Source organism: Ursus maritimus, unplaced genomic scaffold (assembly GCF_017311325.1).
Source record: "Ursus maritimus isolate PB19 unplaced genomic scaffold, ASM1731132v1 scaffold_16, whole genome shotgun sequence".
Taxonomy (NCBI): domain Eukaryota; kingdom Metazoa; phylum Chordata; class Mammalia; order Carnivora; family Ursidae; genus Ursus; species Ursus maritimus.
Window position 1 is genome coordinate 17,859,686 of NW_024424008.1, and position 12,461 is coordinate 17,872,146.

The following is a 12,461-nucleotide window of genomic DNA, read 5'->3' on the forward strand; positions in this document are numbered from 1 at the left end:
TATTGCTTTCATTTTTTTGTTTTAAGTGCTTCTATTATCACAATCACCCAGCTGGCATTTTATGTTGCTAAATGAAAAAAAACCCAAAGAACAAAAAACTATCATTTCATTTTTAAACTGATTTAAAAAAAGGAAAAAAAAAGTAAGCCGTGAATACATGTGTGGTATGTATATATGTATTATATGAATCTAAGTCTTTTATTATTATGGATATATAAAATCACAGCCTTCCCTTGCATAAAGCAGGAGACCTAAAATTAAAAACTGAGGGAACGTTCTGTTGGATTCTCTGTTTGAGGGTATATAAAAAGAATTTCCTTGCCTTTGTCCACAGAGTTAATTTCATATTATAATCTTACAAAAAAGGATAGTTTCTTACAAAAAAATCACAAAAAAATTATAAGTAGAGAGGCCTACAGTGACTGATTATTTTGGTCAGAGGTTCTTAAATTGGGTTCCTTGCTTTTGGAGATTGTGGGCTCCCCAAAATTGCATGTAATATTTTGTATTAATGTCATTATATTCATTTTTAATCAGGTTCTCAAAAAGATACATTATCCAGAAAAGATTAATAACTACTAATCTTGTCCAAATGAGAAGTCTTAATCTCAGCGTGGGAGCAACTTGCCACAGTCACACCATGGGCCAGTGACATCCACATCTGCAGAACTCAATGCCCCAAGACTCTCATGCTAGTGTAGATGCAAAGAGATTACGTTTCTCCAACTTGCATCATTTGTGAAAAAACACTGCCTGCTTTATTTGTTGCAAAGGTAAAGTGCGCTTATAGAGATCTCATGATACCATTTCAAGTTTAACATTTATTGTCACTGACATGAATGTTTTAAGACGTGTAGGACAAGACATAGCCCCAGAGGAAAAAAATCCCTCAAAACAAAACTCTTTTCTACATGCACGATGAAAACCTACTTTTATCACTACCTACAGAAGCAAAGGTGACCTGTATTTAACACTTCATGTTTGAATATCGACTAGAATTTCAAAGAGACAAGGCTGTTCATCTAGAATAACAGACCCACCTGGAAAGATGTTTCCTTTTCTGAAAAAATCTTCCACCTCTTTTACTGAAATTAAGGGGTATTAATATAATCACATCAATAAACTATGATCAGCAAAGAGTCAGTATTGAACATCAAGCCTCTACTAACTCAAATTTCTTTTTATTCATTCTTTCTGTTATGTGTTTTTATGAAAATTCTTTTTAATTTAGAAAGTGTTGCCAAGATGTACTGGTTATCAAATATGCCTTCAGAGCTAAATCTGTAGGAACATTGCACATTTCCCATATCTTTTTCTGACTCGCCTTCCTTCCACAGAAGGAAGAAGAAAGAATTCCAAGGGAAGGAAGAAATATCTATAAGTAACATGTTCATGGGCATTCAATGCTAGATGGTTTACCATGCTTGATTGCTATTGGTGAATCAGAGCAAAAAATGACAGCAGCATCTATCATGTTCTGTGAAACCATGCAAAATTTTAACAAAGGCAAGATAAGTCATTCTGCTTATTTCAGCAGTGTGCTCTATTTGATAGCAATTGATAGATGTCTACAAAACAAAATCACTAAAGGGCAAAAATGACTTAATGACTTAATTCTTTAAGTAGGGAAGTGGAGTTTTCCTCTGGGCCAAGAATGTAATGACCAGTGAGCATAAAGTGATAGGATCATCCAGTATCGTCCCAACAGTGACTTTAAACTCAATAATTTCCCAGCAAGATCCAGAAAACCAGATAGTGTAACAAATAATATTCCCGATTCTGAACTTAAATTCAAATAATTAATGAAGTATTTCCTCCTGTATAGAAAGTAAAGTACAGGGTGTTTGTTGTTGTTGTTCAGGAATGTGACTGCACTTTCAATGTCTCCAGTATAAAACAGTATGGGGTAAAAGAGAGATATCTTATATCTCAGTGACCACTAAGAGGCACAATGCTCTTCAGTTTCATAGTGCAAATTAAACAAAGTACCTTCAGAGACGAAAAATAAGACAGTCTATGCTGGGGGAAAAAGTAAATAAAAATAACGGAGGCCAGAATGCTGAACAAGGGAAAAAGTTATTAGTCTATATATTCCTTTATGATTTACAGTAATGGTATTTTCCTCATTACTATGCAACAGTAATAGATTAAGTAAATTGCAGATGAAAAGGACCTATTAAATCATCATATCTAATGCATGCAAAAGAGGGCAGATTTCCACAGAGGAAAAAAGAAGAAAGAAAAATATAAAAATAGATACTCTATTAACATCTACCAAAGTTCATTCAGCATTAAGTCCACAGACATCAAATAGAGGTATTAGCATCAGTAGTGAGGAAGAGGAGACACAAAGTACCCGTATTAATAGAGAGTCCTGTGCTGTATCTTCAAACATCTACTATATTTGCCTGGAGCTTTCCTAAATCAAAGCTACTCTGTTTATACTCACGTAGAAAATGTAATCTGAATTTCAATGCATTTTTAATTTCATCCAATCTTGCATTTGTTCAACCAAAAACAATTTAAAGAGGACCAAGGCTATCAGCCTCACAGTGAGCAAGGGCAGCGCCTCGCTAGGGAGTTCTGGAATCTGCCATAAAAATCAACAGTGTGCATCTAATGCTTTTCTTTTCATCTGAGCCCTGAAAAGTGAATCATCACAGCAAATATTCTTCAGGGCCTCTTTGGTTTCCAGATTAAGCATGTAATGTGACCTGTCATCTTGCCACATCCTCTGCAATTCCATTTTAAATAATCATAAATAAGAAAACCTTGTTACTCTTTGGCATGACACAGCTACTTGATTCAGCTGAGCTTCAAAGTCTTAGAAATTGCACTCATTCCTTGTTCAGAGTCCTGGTTCTTCCTAAAGTCTTTCAGCTGAAAGATTCCTTATTGTATTCAAATCTTGTCCCATATGGGTTGTTTTGGTTACTCAGTTTATGAAGAGTTTTAGAAATTGAATTGGGTCCGCAGCAGAAAACACCAACAGTTTTCCTGGTGAGAAAGAGGGAGAAAATGGAAAATCAGGTGGAAAATTAGGAAGAACATAATAAGAAGTATGTGTCGGGATCATGTTTAAGGTATTAACAAAGTTCATTTCTTGCTGCTTTGCATACTGAATTAATTTCCCATTATTTCCAAATGTAAGTGATCACCATGAAGATATTTTATGTACTTCGTGCCTTCCTTCCCCGCTAGAATTCAGGGCAATTCAAAGAATGTAACTATGAGCACAGATTTGCTTATTATCAGACAGAAAGTGAGCCGTCTACCCTTAGCCTTTCCATTACATGCAGAAACCAAATCAAGAGCAGCAAATGATAGATGTCCATACACACTGGATCATATCAGTCTTCTCTTACTAGATGTTTTATATGCATTTTTCTAAAGATCCCATGAATTGTCATGGGCAGTGATGAGTAAAAGAAAGAAAAGCTATTACCAATTTGAAAGGATAATTCTAAGTAACTAATTTATATTCATGTTGAAACAAAAGCATACTAATCTGTATATATTTTCCTTTTTATTTATGCACTATAATAACCACACCAAATGCCAAGCAGGTTTTATTGTTTGCTAACATAAAATTTTAGTCGATAAATTATACATATCCCTAACAAATAGACTAAATAAATCCCAGGAAATGACTGGTATTTCACATCAACCTTCCTCCGAAGTTTGTTATTTGCATTGAATTCTTCCTAGGATACCGAAATGATTAACAATTCATATCATATCTTGGATAAATATAGTATGTCCTCATTATCTTATCTGAGAATAAGTGGTGCTGAAAAAAACCCAGTAAATCCATTTAAGTGAGTACCAAGATTTTATAATAAGTCCTTAAAAAAATGGTTTTACTTAAATTTTTCACCTTGAAAAATGAACACAAAGAACTACAAAAATAGAACTTTCACTTGCAGCCATGATAGAGTAGTTAGGATGAGATTTACCCTCATGCATTGAAAATCTAGGGGAAAAACCCAATATATGAGAGACGTATATTCAGATACTGGAGAGTAGGTAGAACAGAACAGTGATTCCTAAGAAAAAGAGAAAAACCAAGGTGAGAAAACTAGTTGCTGGCAACTGTCTCTGCTTATGACCTGGAGGCATTCTACAGGCTGCAGCACAGAGAAACTCAAGCCAAGATAGGGGGGTCTCACTGAGTTTAAGAGACAAAGAATGGAATTCGTGGAGGACTAAGTTCTAGAATTTGTGGAAGGGAAGAGAGATCTACAGAAGGAAGCTCTATCCTCAAGTCTTTGGCTGAGTACTGATGTGCTCATGTGTGAGAGGAAACTACATGAATCTGGATAAAGAACTAGCAGGGAGCCATAAAGCAAACAATTCCGAGCTGACACAAGGTTGTAAAGAATTCATAGTCCCGCAAGCCAGAACGGAAAGATCTACATATCATATGTGGGCAATGGGTAGTGTTCTAGAAAGTTATCACTTTACCTGCAAGAGGCAGGGTGGATGGTGGTAAAATTAGCCTTAGACTGAAGGTGCTCTGGATCTATACCCAGAAAGATCAAACTGAACCCAAGTCACAAAACTACATGCCAGAAACAAGTCCAACAGTATTGAAAAGAGAAGATCAAAATTTGGCATTTAACATCTAAACTTCACAATGTACAGTACTCAATAGGAAATCACCAAGAATTTTATAAACTATTACTAGGAGTGTTATGGGCTGAATTATGTCCGCTCAAACTTTGTTATGCTGAAAATCAAACCCCTAGTACTTCAGAATATAGTTGTATTTGGAGATAAAAGCTATAAAGATGTGATTAAGTTAAAATAAGGCTTTAGAGACTTATTTCAATCTGACTAATGTCTTCATATGAGAAAATTGGATACACGAAGAGACATGAGAGAATGCACACGCTCAGAGAAAAAGACCCTATGAAAAGACAGCAAGAAGGTGGTCATCGGCAAGGCAAGGAGGGAGGTCTCAGGGGAAATCAGCCCTGCTGGCATCTTGATATTAGTCTTCCAGCCTCTAGGGATTTGAGAAAATAAATTTCTGTTGTTTAATCCACTCAGTCTGTGGGATTTTGTTATGGAAGCAAGTCCTAGCCAACTAATACAGAAACGGGCCCAGAATGACAAAAATGATGGACTTATCAAACATTTCACTGAAACAGTGATGAGAAACATGCTGTATTCAAAGGTAAGCATCAACATGATGAAAAAGGAAATGGAAGATTTTTTGAAGGCCTAACTGGAAATTCTAGAGATTAATGCAATATTTAAAATCATAAATAAACTGACGGGTTAACAGAAAAATAGGCACTGCAGAAGAAAATATAATTAAACTTAAAGACCTAGCACTACAGTCTATCTAAATGGACCACACAGAGAACAAAATTAGGAAAAAAGATGAACAGAGGCTCAGTGACCTTTGGCACAATATCAACTAGTATAATATAGAGGTAATTGTAGTCCTGACATGAGAGAAGACAAAGGGAAAGAGGAAAAACACGTAAGAAATAGTTATCAATTTCCCCCCCAAATTTGATGAAAACAAATACATAGATCCAAGGATCTAATGAACCCCAAGGAGAATACACACAAACAAAACCATGTAAGTCAACTTATAATAAAGCTGAAAACCAGGGACAAAGAGAAAAACATAAAAACAGCTGAAGGGGGCAAAAAGACACATTACAAATAAACAGAAGATGAAAGATGGAGTTCTTGTCAAAAACTGTGCATGTCAAGAGGCAATGAAGTGATAGCTTCAAAGTGCTGAAAGACAAGAGAAAATCCAACTATTCCATACCAAGCAAATTCTACACTAAACACAAATAACTTTCCAAACTGAGGATGGAATATAAGCTTTTCAAACAAAAGGGGAGAGATTCATCACCAGCAAACAGTACTATCAAGTATATTAAAGGAAATTCTTCAGGAAGGAGGATGAAATCAGATGGAAATTTGAATCTACCCAGAGGAATGAAGAGCACAAAAATGGTAAATGTGTAAATATAGTGTGTATTTTGTCTAACTTTTAATCTCTTTGAAATATAATTGATTGATTTTAGCTTCATCAGAATTACTTGAGGGACTTCACAGACCATAGACCAGCTGGTCCACACACCATCCCTAGAGCTTCTGATACCAGAGATCTTGGAGAGGGCTCAAGAATTTGCTTTTCTAACAAGTTCCAGGTGACATTGGTCCAAGGAATGCAGTTTGGGAACCAGTGCCTTAAAGAAATCGCTAAAAGCAGACAGACAAACAGAGAGGTATGGCTAATATGCCAATATAGGAGAAAAAAAATGGCATCATAAATGTGCTCAATCCAAAAGAAGATAGATGAAGAAAGAAAAAGAACAAATGAAGTAAATAGAAAGCAATAGTATACTGCTAGATTTATCAAAGGAAGCCAAGAACACTCAATGAGAAAAATACCATCCCTTCAATAAATGGTGCTGGGAAAACTGGATATTTACATGCATAAGAATGAAACTGGACCCCTATTTTACACCACTCACAAAAATTAACCTGGTAAGAATTAAAGACTTAAATGTAAGATCTGAAACCATCAAAGTCCGAGAAGAAAACACAAGGAAGAAGTCTTTGACATTAGTCTTGGAGTTAATTTCGTGGATATGACACCAGAAGTACAAGCAATAAAGCAGAAATAAACATGTGGGACTATATCAAATTAAAAAGCTTCTGTACAGCACAAGAAATGATCAACAAAATGAAAAGACAGCCTATGGAATGGGAAAAAATATTTGAAAACTACATATCTGATCAGGGGCTAATATCCGAAATACATAAGAAATATACACACAAAATAACAAAGACAAAAAAGAAAAAAGAAAAGAAATAATAATTGAATTAAAAAATGGGCAAACCCTGAATAGAAGTTCAGGCTATTTTCAAAACAGCCAAAAGGCACATGACAAGGTGCTCAGCATCACTAATCTTCAGGGAAATGCAAACCAAAACCACAATGGGATATCACCTCACACCTGTTAGAAAGGCTATAACCAAAAAGATGAAGAGGCAAATGTTGGCAAGGATGTGGAGAAAGGGGAACCCTTGTGCACTACCGTGGGAATGTAAATTGGTGCAGCCACTGTGGATAACAGTATGGAGGTTTCTCTAAAAATTATAAACAGAAGTTCCATATGATCCAGCAGTCCCTCTTCTAGGTATATTTCCAAAGGAAATGAAACATTATCTCAAAAAGATACTTGTACCTCCATGTTAATTGCAACTTTATTTACAATAGCCAAGACATGGAAACAACCTCAGTGTCCATCAATGGATAAATGGATAAAGAAATCATGATGTGATATACACATATATTTATGTTAATTATTTATACCACACACACACAGGGCAATATTATTCAGCCATAAAAAAGAAGGAAATCCTGCCATTTATAACAACATGATTGGAACTTGAGGGCACTGTGCTAAGTGATACAAATCAGACCAAGAAAAACATGATCTCGCCTATATGTGGAATCTAAAAAAAAAACCCGCAAAACCCCCAAAACCCAAACTCATAGAAACAGAGAGATTGGTGGTTACCAGGGCCAGGTGGGAGAGGTAGGGAATCGGTGAATGTTGACAAAAAATTATAAACTTCTTGTTATAAGAAGAATAAGTTCTGGGAATGTAATGTTCAGCATGGTGACTATAGTTAGCAATACTGTGTTGTATATTTGAAAGGTGCGAAGAGAGTAGATCTTAAAAGTTCTCTTCACACACACACACACACACACACACACACACACACACAAATTGTAATTATGTGAGGTATGGCTGAGTTGATTAACCTTCTTGTGGTAGTCATTTTGCATTATATATACATATATCAAATCATTATGTTGTACATATTAAATTTACACAATATTATGTGTTAATCATATCTCAATAAAGCTGGAAAAATTCCAACAATATTTTTACTCCATGAAATAATAAAATGTAATATATTTTGTAATAAATAAATATAATAAAATGCAATAATAATAATATGTAATGGAATAGTTTAAACACTACAACTAAATCCTCCAACTAAAAAACTCCAATATACATGAAACAAAAACTAATAGGACTATAAAGATAAATAAATCTAGAATTACAGTTGATGATTTCAACACTCTTCTCTCTGTAATTGACAGAACAAATAGAAAATCAGTAAGCGTACTAAGGACCTGAATACCACTATCAACGAATTGGAACAAATTGATATTTATAGTGTGCTCTATCCCCAAACCATGGAATACAAATTCTTTTCAACTGCGTATGGAACATTTATCAAGACAGACCACATTCTGGGCAGTAAAACAATCTCAAATAAATTTTAAAGGATTGAAATCACAGAGTATATTTTCTTAAGAGAACCCAAGTGAACCAGAAATCAAAACCAAAAAGATACATGTGAAATCCCCACATGTTTGGAAATTAAACAAAATACTTCTAAAATAACCAATGGGTCAGAGAATAAATCACATGGAAAATTTAAAAATATTTTGAAGTACATAAAAATAAAAACATACCAACATTTGCATGATGTAGCTAAAGTGTTGAGAGGGGAATTTATAGTATTGAACACTTTTATTGGAAAAGAACAAGGGTCTGAGATCAATGATATAAGGTTCTACCTTAAGAAACTAGCAAAAGAAAACCTAATTTAACCCAAAGTAAGAAGAAAATAAAAAAGAAGTGTGAAAATAAATTATACTTAATAAAATTTAGATTACTATTAAAACCAGATCTAGACACACTAGGTTACTTAAATGGAATAAAACTGAAACATTCAGTTTATACCACCAAAAACCAAAGACAAACAAAAAACATAATGTGGTTTCCATGGAAGTGAGAAAGCACTGAGTCATTTTGTCTGTTTGTATACATTCTCTGTCAACACTGCGCCACAATAAGATACCATTACTTTCTTCACAGGGCAATTACAAAGTTAGCTTTTCAATTTGTACAGACTTCCTAAAGGCTTCTCTTAAATATTTCACAAAATTATCATCTTTAAAGCACCCATATATCATATATATATTTTTTTCATTTTGTATTTCATTTGTTAACTAATTTAACTCTAGTAGGTCTCTGTGTAATTTGAGGAGTTCCCCAGTGTTACTTTCACTAACAATGAGATCCTGTAACTTTTTCAAGATCTATACTTAATCTCTGCAATCCATTTGCACTAAATTTGCATTAGGTTGGGGCAATCCAACAATCATCTAGAAATTTATCCACAAAAACTTTGCTGATATGGGTGGAGATAGATGCTAATCAGAGAATGTTGTTTGGGGTCACATATTGGGAACTAGTTCTATGAATGTTCGATATATTTGTGCATATTTTCCTATTATACCACTTTGTTTTTCCACGTAGATTTGTAAGTGTGGGGTCTCATAATAATGACAGCTTATTCACTCCTTGTAATACAGACCCAGAAGGTTTGAGTGACTTGACCCAGGGACACCGATCGAATGTTAGACAGCAAACCTAGGTATTCTTAATCTGTACATTTTTTTTAAACACCATGAGGCAGGAGAATGTAGATATGGTCTCAAGACATTTTACCCAATCCCAGAGTAATAGTTCTCTACTCCAAAGGCCACAGAAAGTTAATTCTTTATGTCTCTTTTGAATAATGCATAAATTTGACTTATTTATGATATGATATACATTTTTATTACAAATAATAGGAAAATGGACTTTGGTTCAGATAATAAAAAAACATTTCCTGTCATTTTCTTAAATACTGAATGGCTTATAAAGTAATATTTAGAATATCTTATATGTTTTTGAAAAATTAGTTGTTGACACTTTTAGTATATTACAGTTAACATTCTGCTGTAATATACATTTTGTAATATACAACATCTCACTGTCCCAAGGAGGGTCATGGTAACATAAAATTGCTACTCTTTCTACTTGTGACCAGGCTCTGTGGTAAATAAAGTACACTGAACTTTACGGTCAGAAGATAGGGTTCATGTCTGAATTCTGACTCATTAACCATAGCTTGAGATAAATTATTATCTTTTCAGGTCCTAGCTTCTTCACTTGTAAAATAATGATGAAAGCAGAGTGACTTCAAAAGTTCCTTCACCATCCTTGATCATACCATTACATAATTCATTTTCTGAATTTAATAAAGGCACATAGGAAGAAACCACCTCATACATATGGGTAAAGAAAATTGAGTATAAATTGCCTTTTGGTTTTGATAAGACAGTATCTAAATACTGATACTCTTTGAGCCAGCAATTCCATGTCAAGGATCCTAACCTACTGCAATACTCCCACAAGAGCATGAGAAAATATGTACAAAGAAAATTATCATAGCACTGTCTGTAACAGTAAAGGACTAGAGGTAACCTAAATATCCATAAGTAGGTTAGCAACGATCATGTTATCCATATTCTAGAATACTGTGAGGTTGAATTACACGGAAATTATCCATGAACAATATATGAGTGTATGTGAAAAAGACTACGTTGAAGAATTCTATATTATAGATTCACTCAACTTTTGTTAAAAAGTTAAGTTTCGGCACATATTGCATGGTGCACTGGGTGTTATATGCAAATAATGAATCATGGAACATTGCATCAAAAACTGGGGATGTACTGTATGGTGACTAATATAACAAATAAAAATTATAAAAAAAAAAAGGAAACATATAACTAACATTTATTAAAGACCTATTATATCCTGATCAGGGTTTTATGATTTTTGTTTCCCAGATATTCTTATTCACTTCTTGTTTATTAAAATCCTAACAGGGTTTAAAATAAAATTAAGTTTCATAATTTCAGTGTATAGATTTTAAATATATATATATATGCATATGTATATGCACACATATTTATGAATATATACATTTATAAGTATGTATGTGTGTCTCTACATATTCTTTCAGTAATTTATGTACTCGAGGTTAACCAAAATTTTACATCTAAGTAAGGACTTCTGTTTAAATAACACCTTTTTTCCAGTTAGTAAACCCTTGGGATGTTGATCCGTTCTTTTCCTAAATATGCCACATAAAAATTCTTTAAAAATAATGCATTTTAGGTGTCTGTCCAGAGCAAATACACAAAGTGAAAGTGTTGTACAAAATATCAACAGTAGATGGTGCACACTTGTTCTTCTTAAACCAGCTTTGCTGTTTGAAGAAAATGAACAACCAACCAAATAAACATACATCTATCTAAGTTGTGAACAGTTTAACAAATGAGAATTCTTAAGAAGTAACCAAAGAAATCAATAATACCAATCTAATTTCTTATAAGTGATCCTCTACTGTTGTAGGGTTTGGTTTCAGAATTGAGCAAAGACAACAGCAACAACAACAAAATTCCAAAGTTTTTATCACTACACTATAAAAATTAATAAGAGAATGCTTGTCAGAAGTCAGCTGAATGTCATTAAAGAGGAAGGAGTCTGTGGTACATTGTGAGACCCAGGTGAGTATGACAAGATTATCATGTCTAAGGTGGAGGATACTGGAGAGAGATAGGAGAAGAATATAACCAAAATTGGAGTGACATTTTTTTAATTCTATAGTTCACCTTTAACTAGGGCCCTTGTTATTACAAAGGACCTCTGCTTTTGAAATAATGCTTTCCTTTTCAACCCAAAACTACTTCAAGAGAAGGGAAATGCAAAAGTGGTTTCAAACAGAACTACAACCTGACTTTCACAGGTAGCTATATTTCTTTTTAAAATTTGCTCTTGGCGGGGGGCGCCTGGGTGGCTCAGTCGTTAAGCTTCTGGCTTGGGCTCAGGGAGTGATCCTGGTGTATGAGATCAAGCCCCACGTCAGGCTCCTCTGCTGGGAGCCTGCTTCTTCCTCTCCCACTCCCCCTTGCTTGTGGTCCCTCTCTCGCTGGCTGTCAAATAAATAAAATCTTTAAAAAAAATTTTGCTCTTGGGACATAAGAAATAGCAGAAAGATCAGTAGGAGAAGGAAGGGAAGAATGAAGGGGGGGTAAACAGAAGGGGGAACCAACCATGAGAGACTATGGACTCTGGGAAACAAACTGAGGGCTTCAGAGGGGAGGGGTGTGGGGGACTGGGATAGGCCGGTGATGGGTATTAAGGAGGGTACAGATTGTATGGTGCACTGGGTGTTATACACAAGTAATGAATCATGGAACAGTACATCAAAAACTAAGGATATACTGTATGGTAACTAACATAACATAATAAAAAATTATTATAAAAAAAAATTTGCTCCTGGGGCTCCGCACCATAATTCCTGAAACAAAATCTCTAAAGATGGAGTCTAGGACTCCATGATGAATCACTGATTCTTTCAATAAATCATACTCATCCATGAATTCATGAGTTGAAGCTTTTTTAAAACTCTTCGATCCAATAAGCTGCCTCATTCATTTATAAATATCCTTTTTATATTTATAAAAATGTAGTTTTTAAATTATGAATTGACCAACTATATAC

General features: G+C 34.4%; 1 protein-coding gene across 1 annotated transcript in view; it reads right to left on the reverse strand.

Annotated features, from left to right (window-relative positions):
• Nucleotides 1–812: 812 nt before the first annotated feature.
• Nucleotides 813–12,461, reverse strand: part of NOX4 (NADPH oxidase 4) — a 183,745-nt gene continuing 172,096 nt past the window's right edge. Inside the window, exon 18 of the mRNA XM_008704443.2 lies at nt 813–2,997. Within this exon, the coding sequence (XP_008702665.2) occupies nt 2,877–2,997 (121 nt within the window). The 3' untranslated portion in view covers nt 813–2,876. The remainder of the gene's footprint in view (nt 2,998–12,461) is intronic.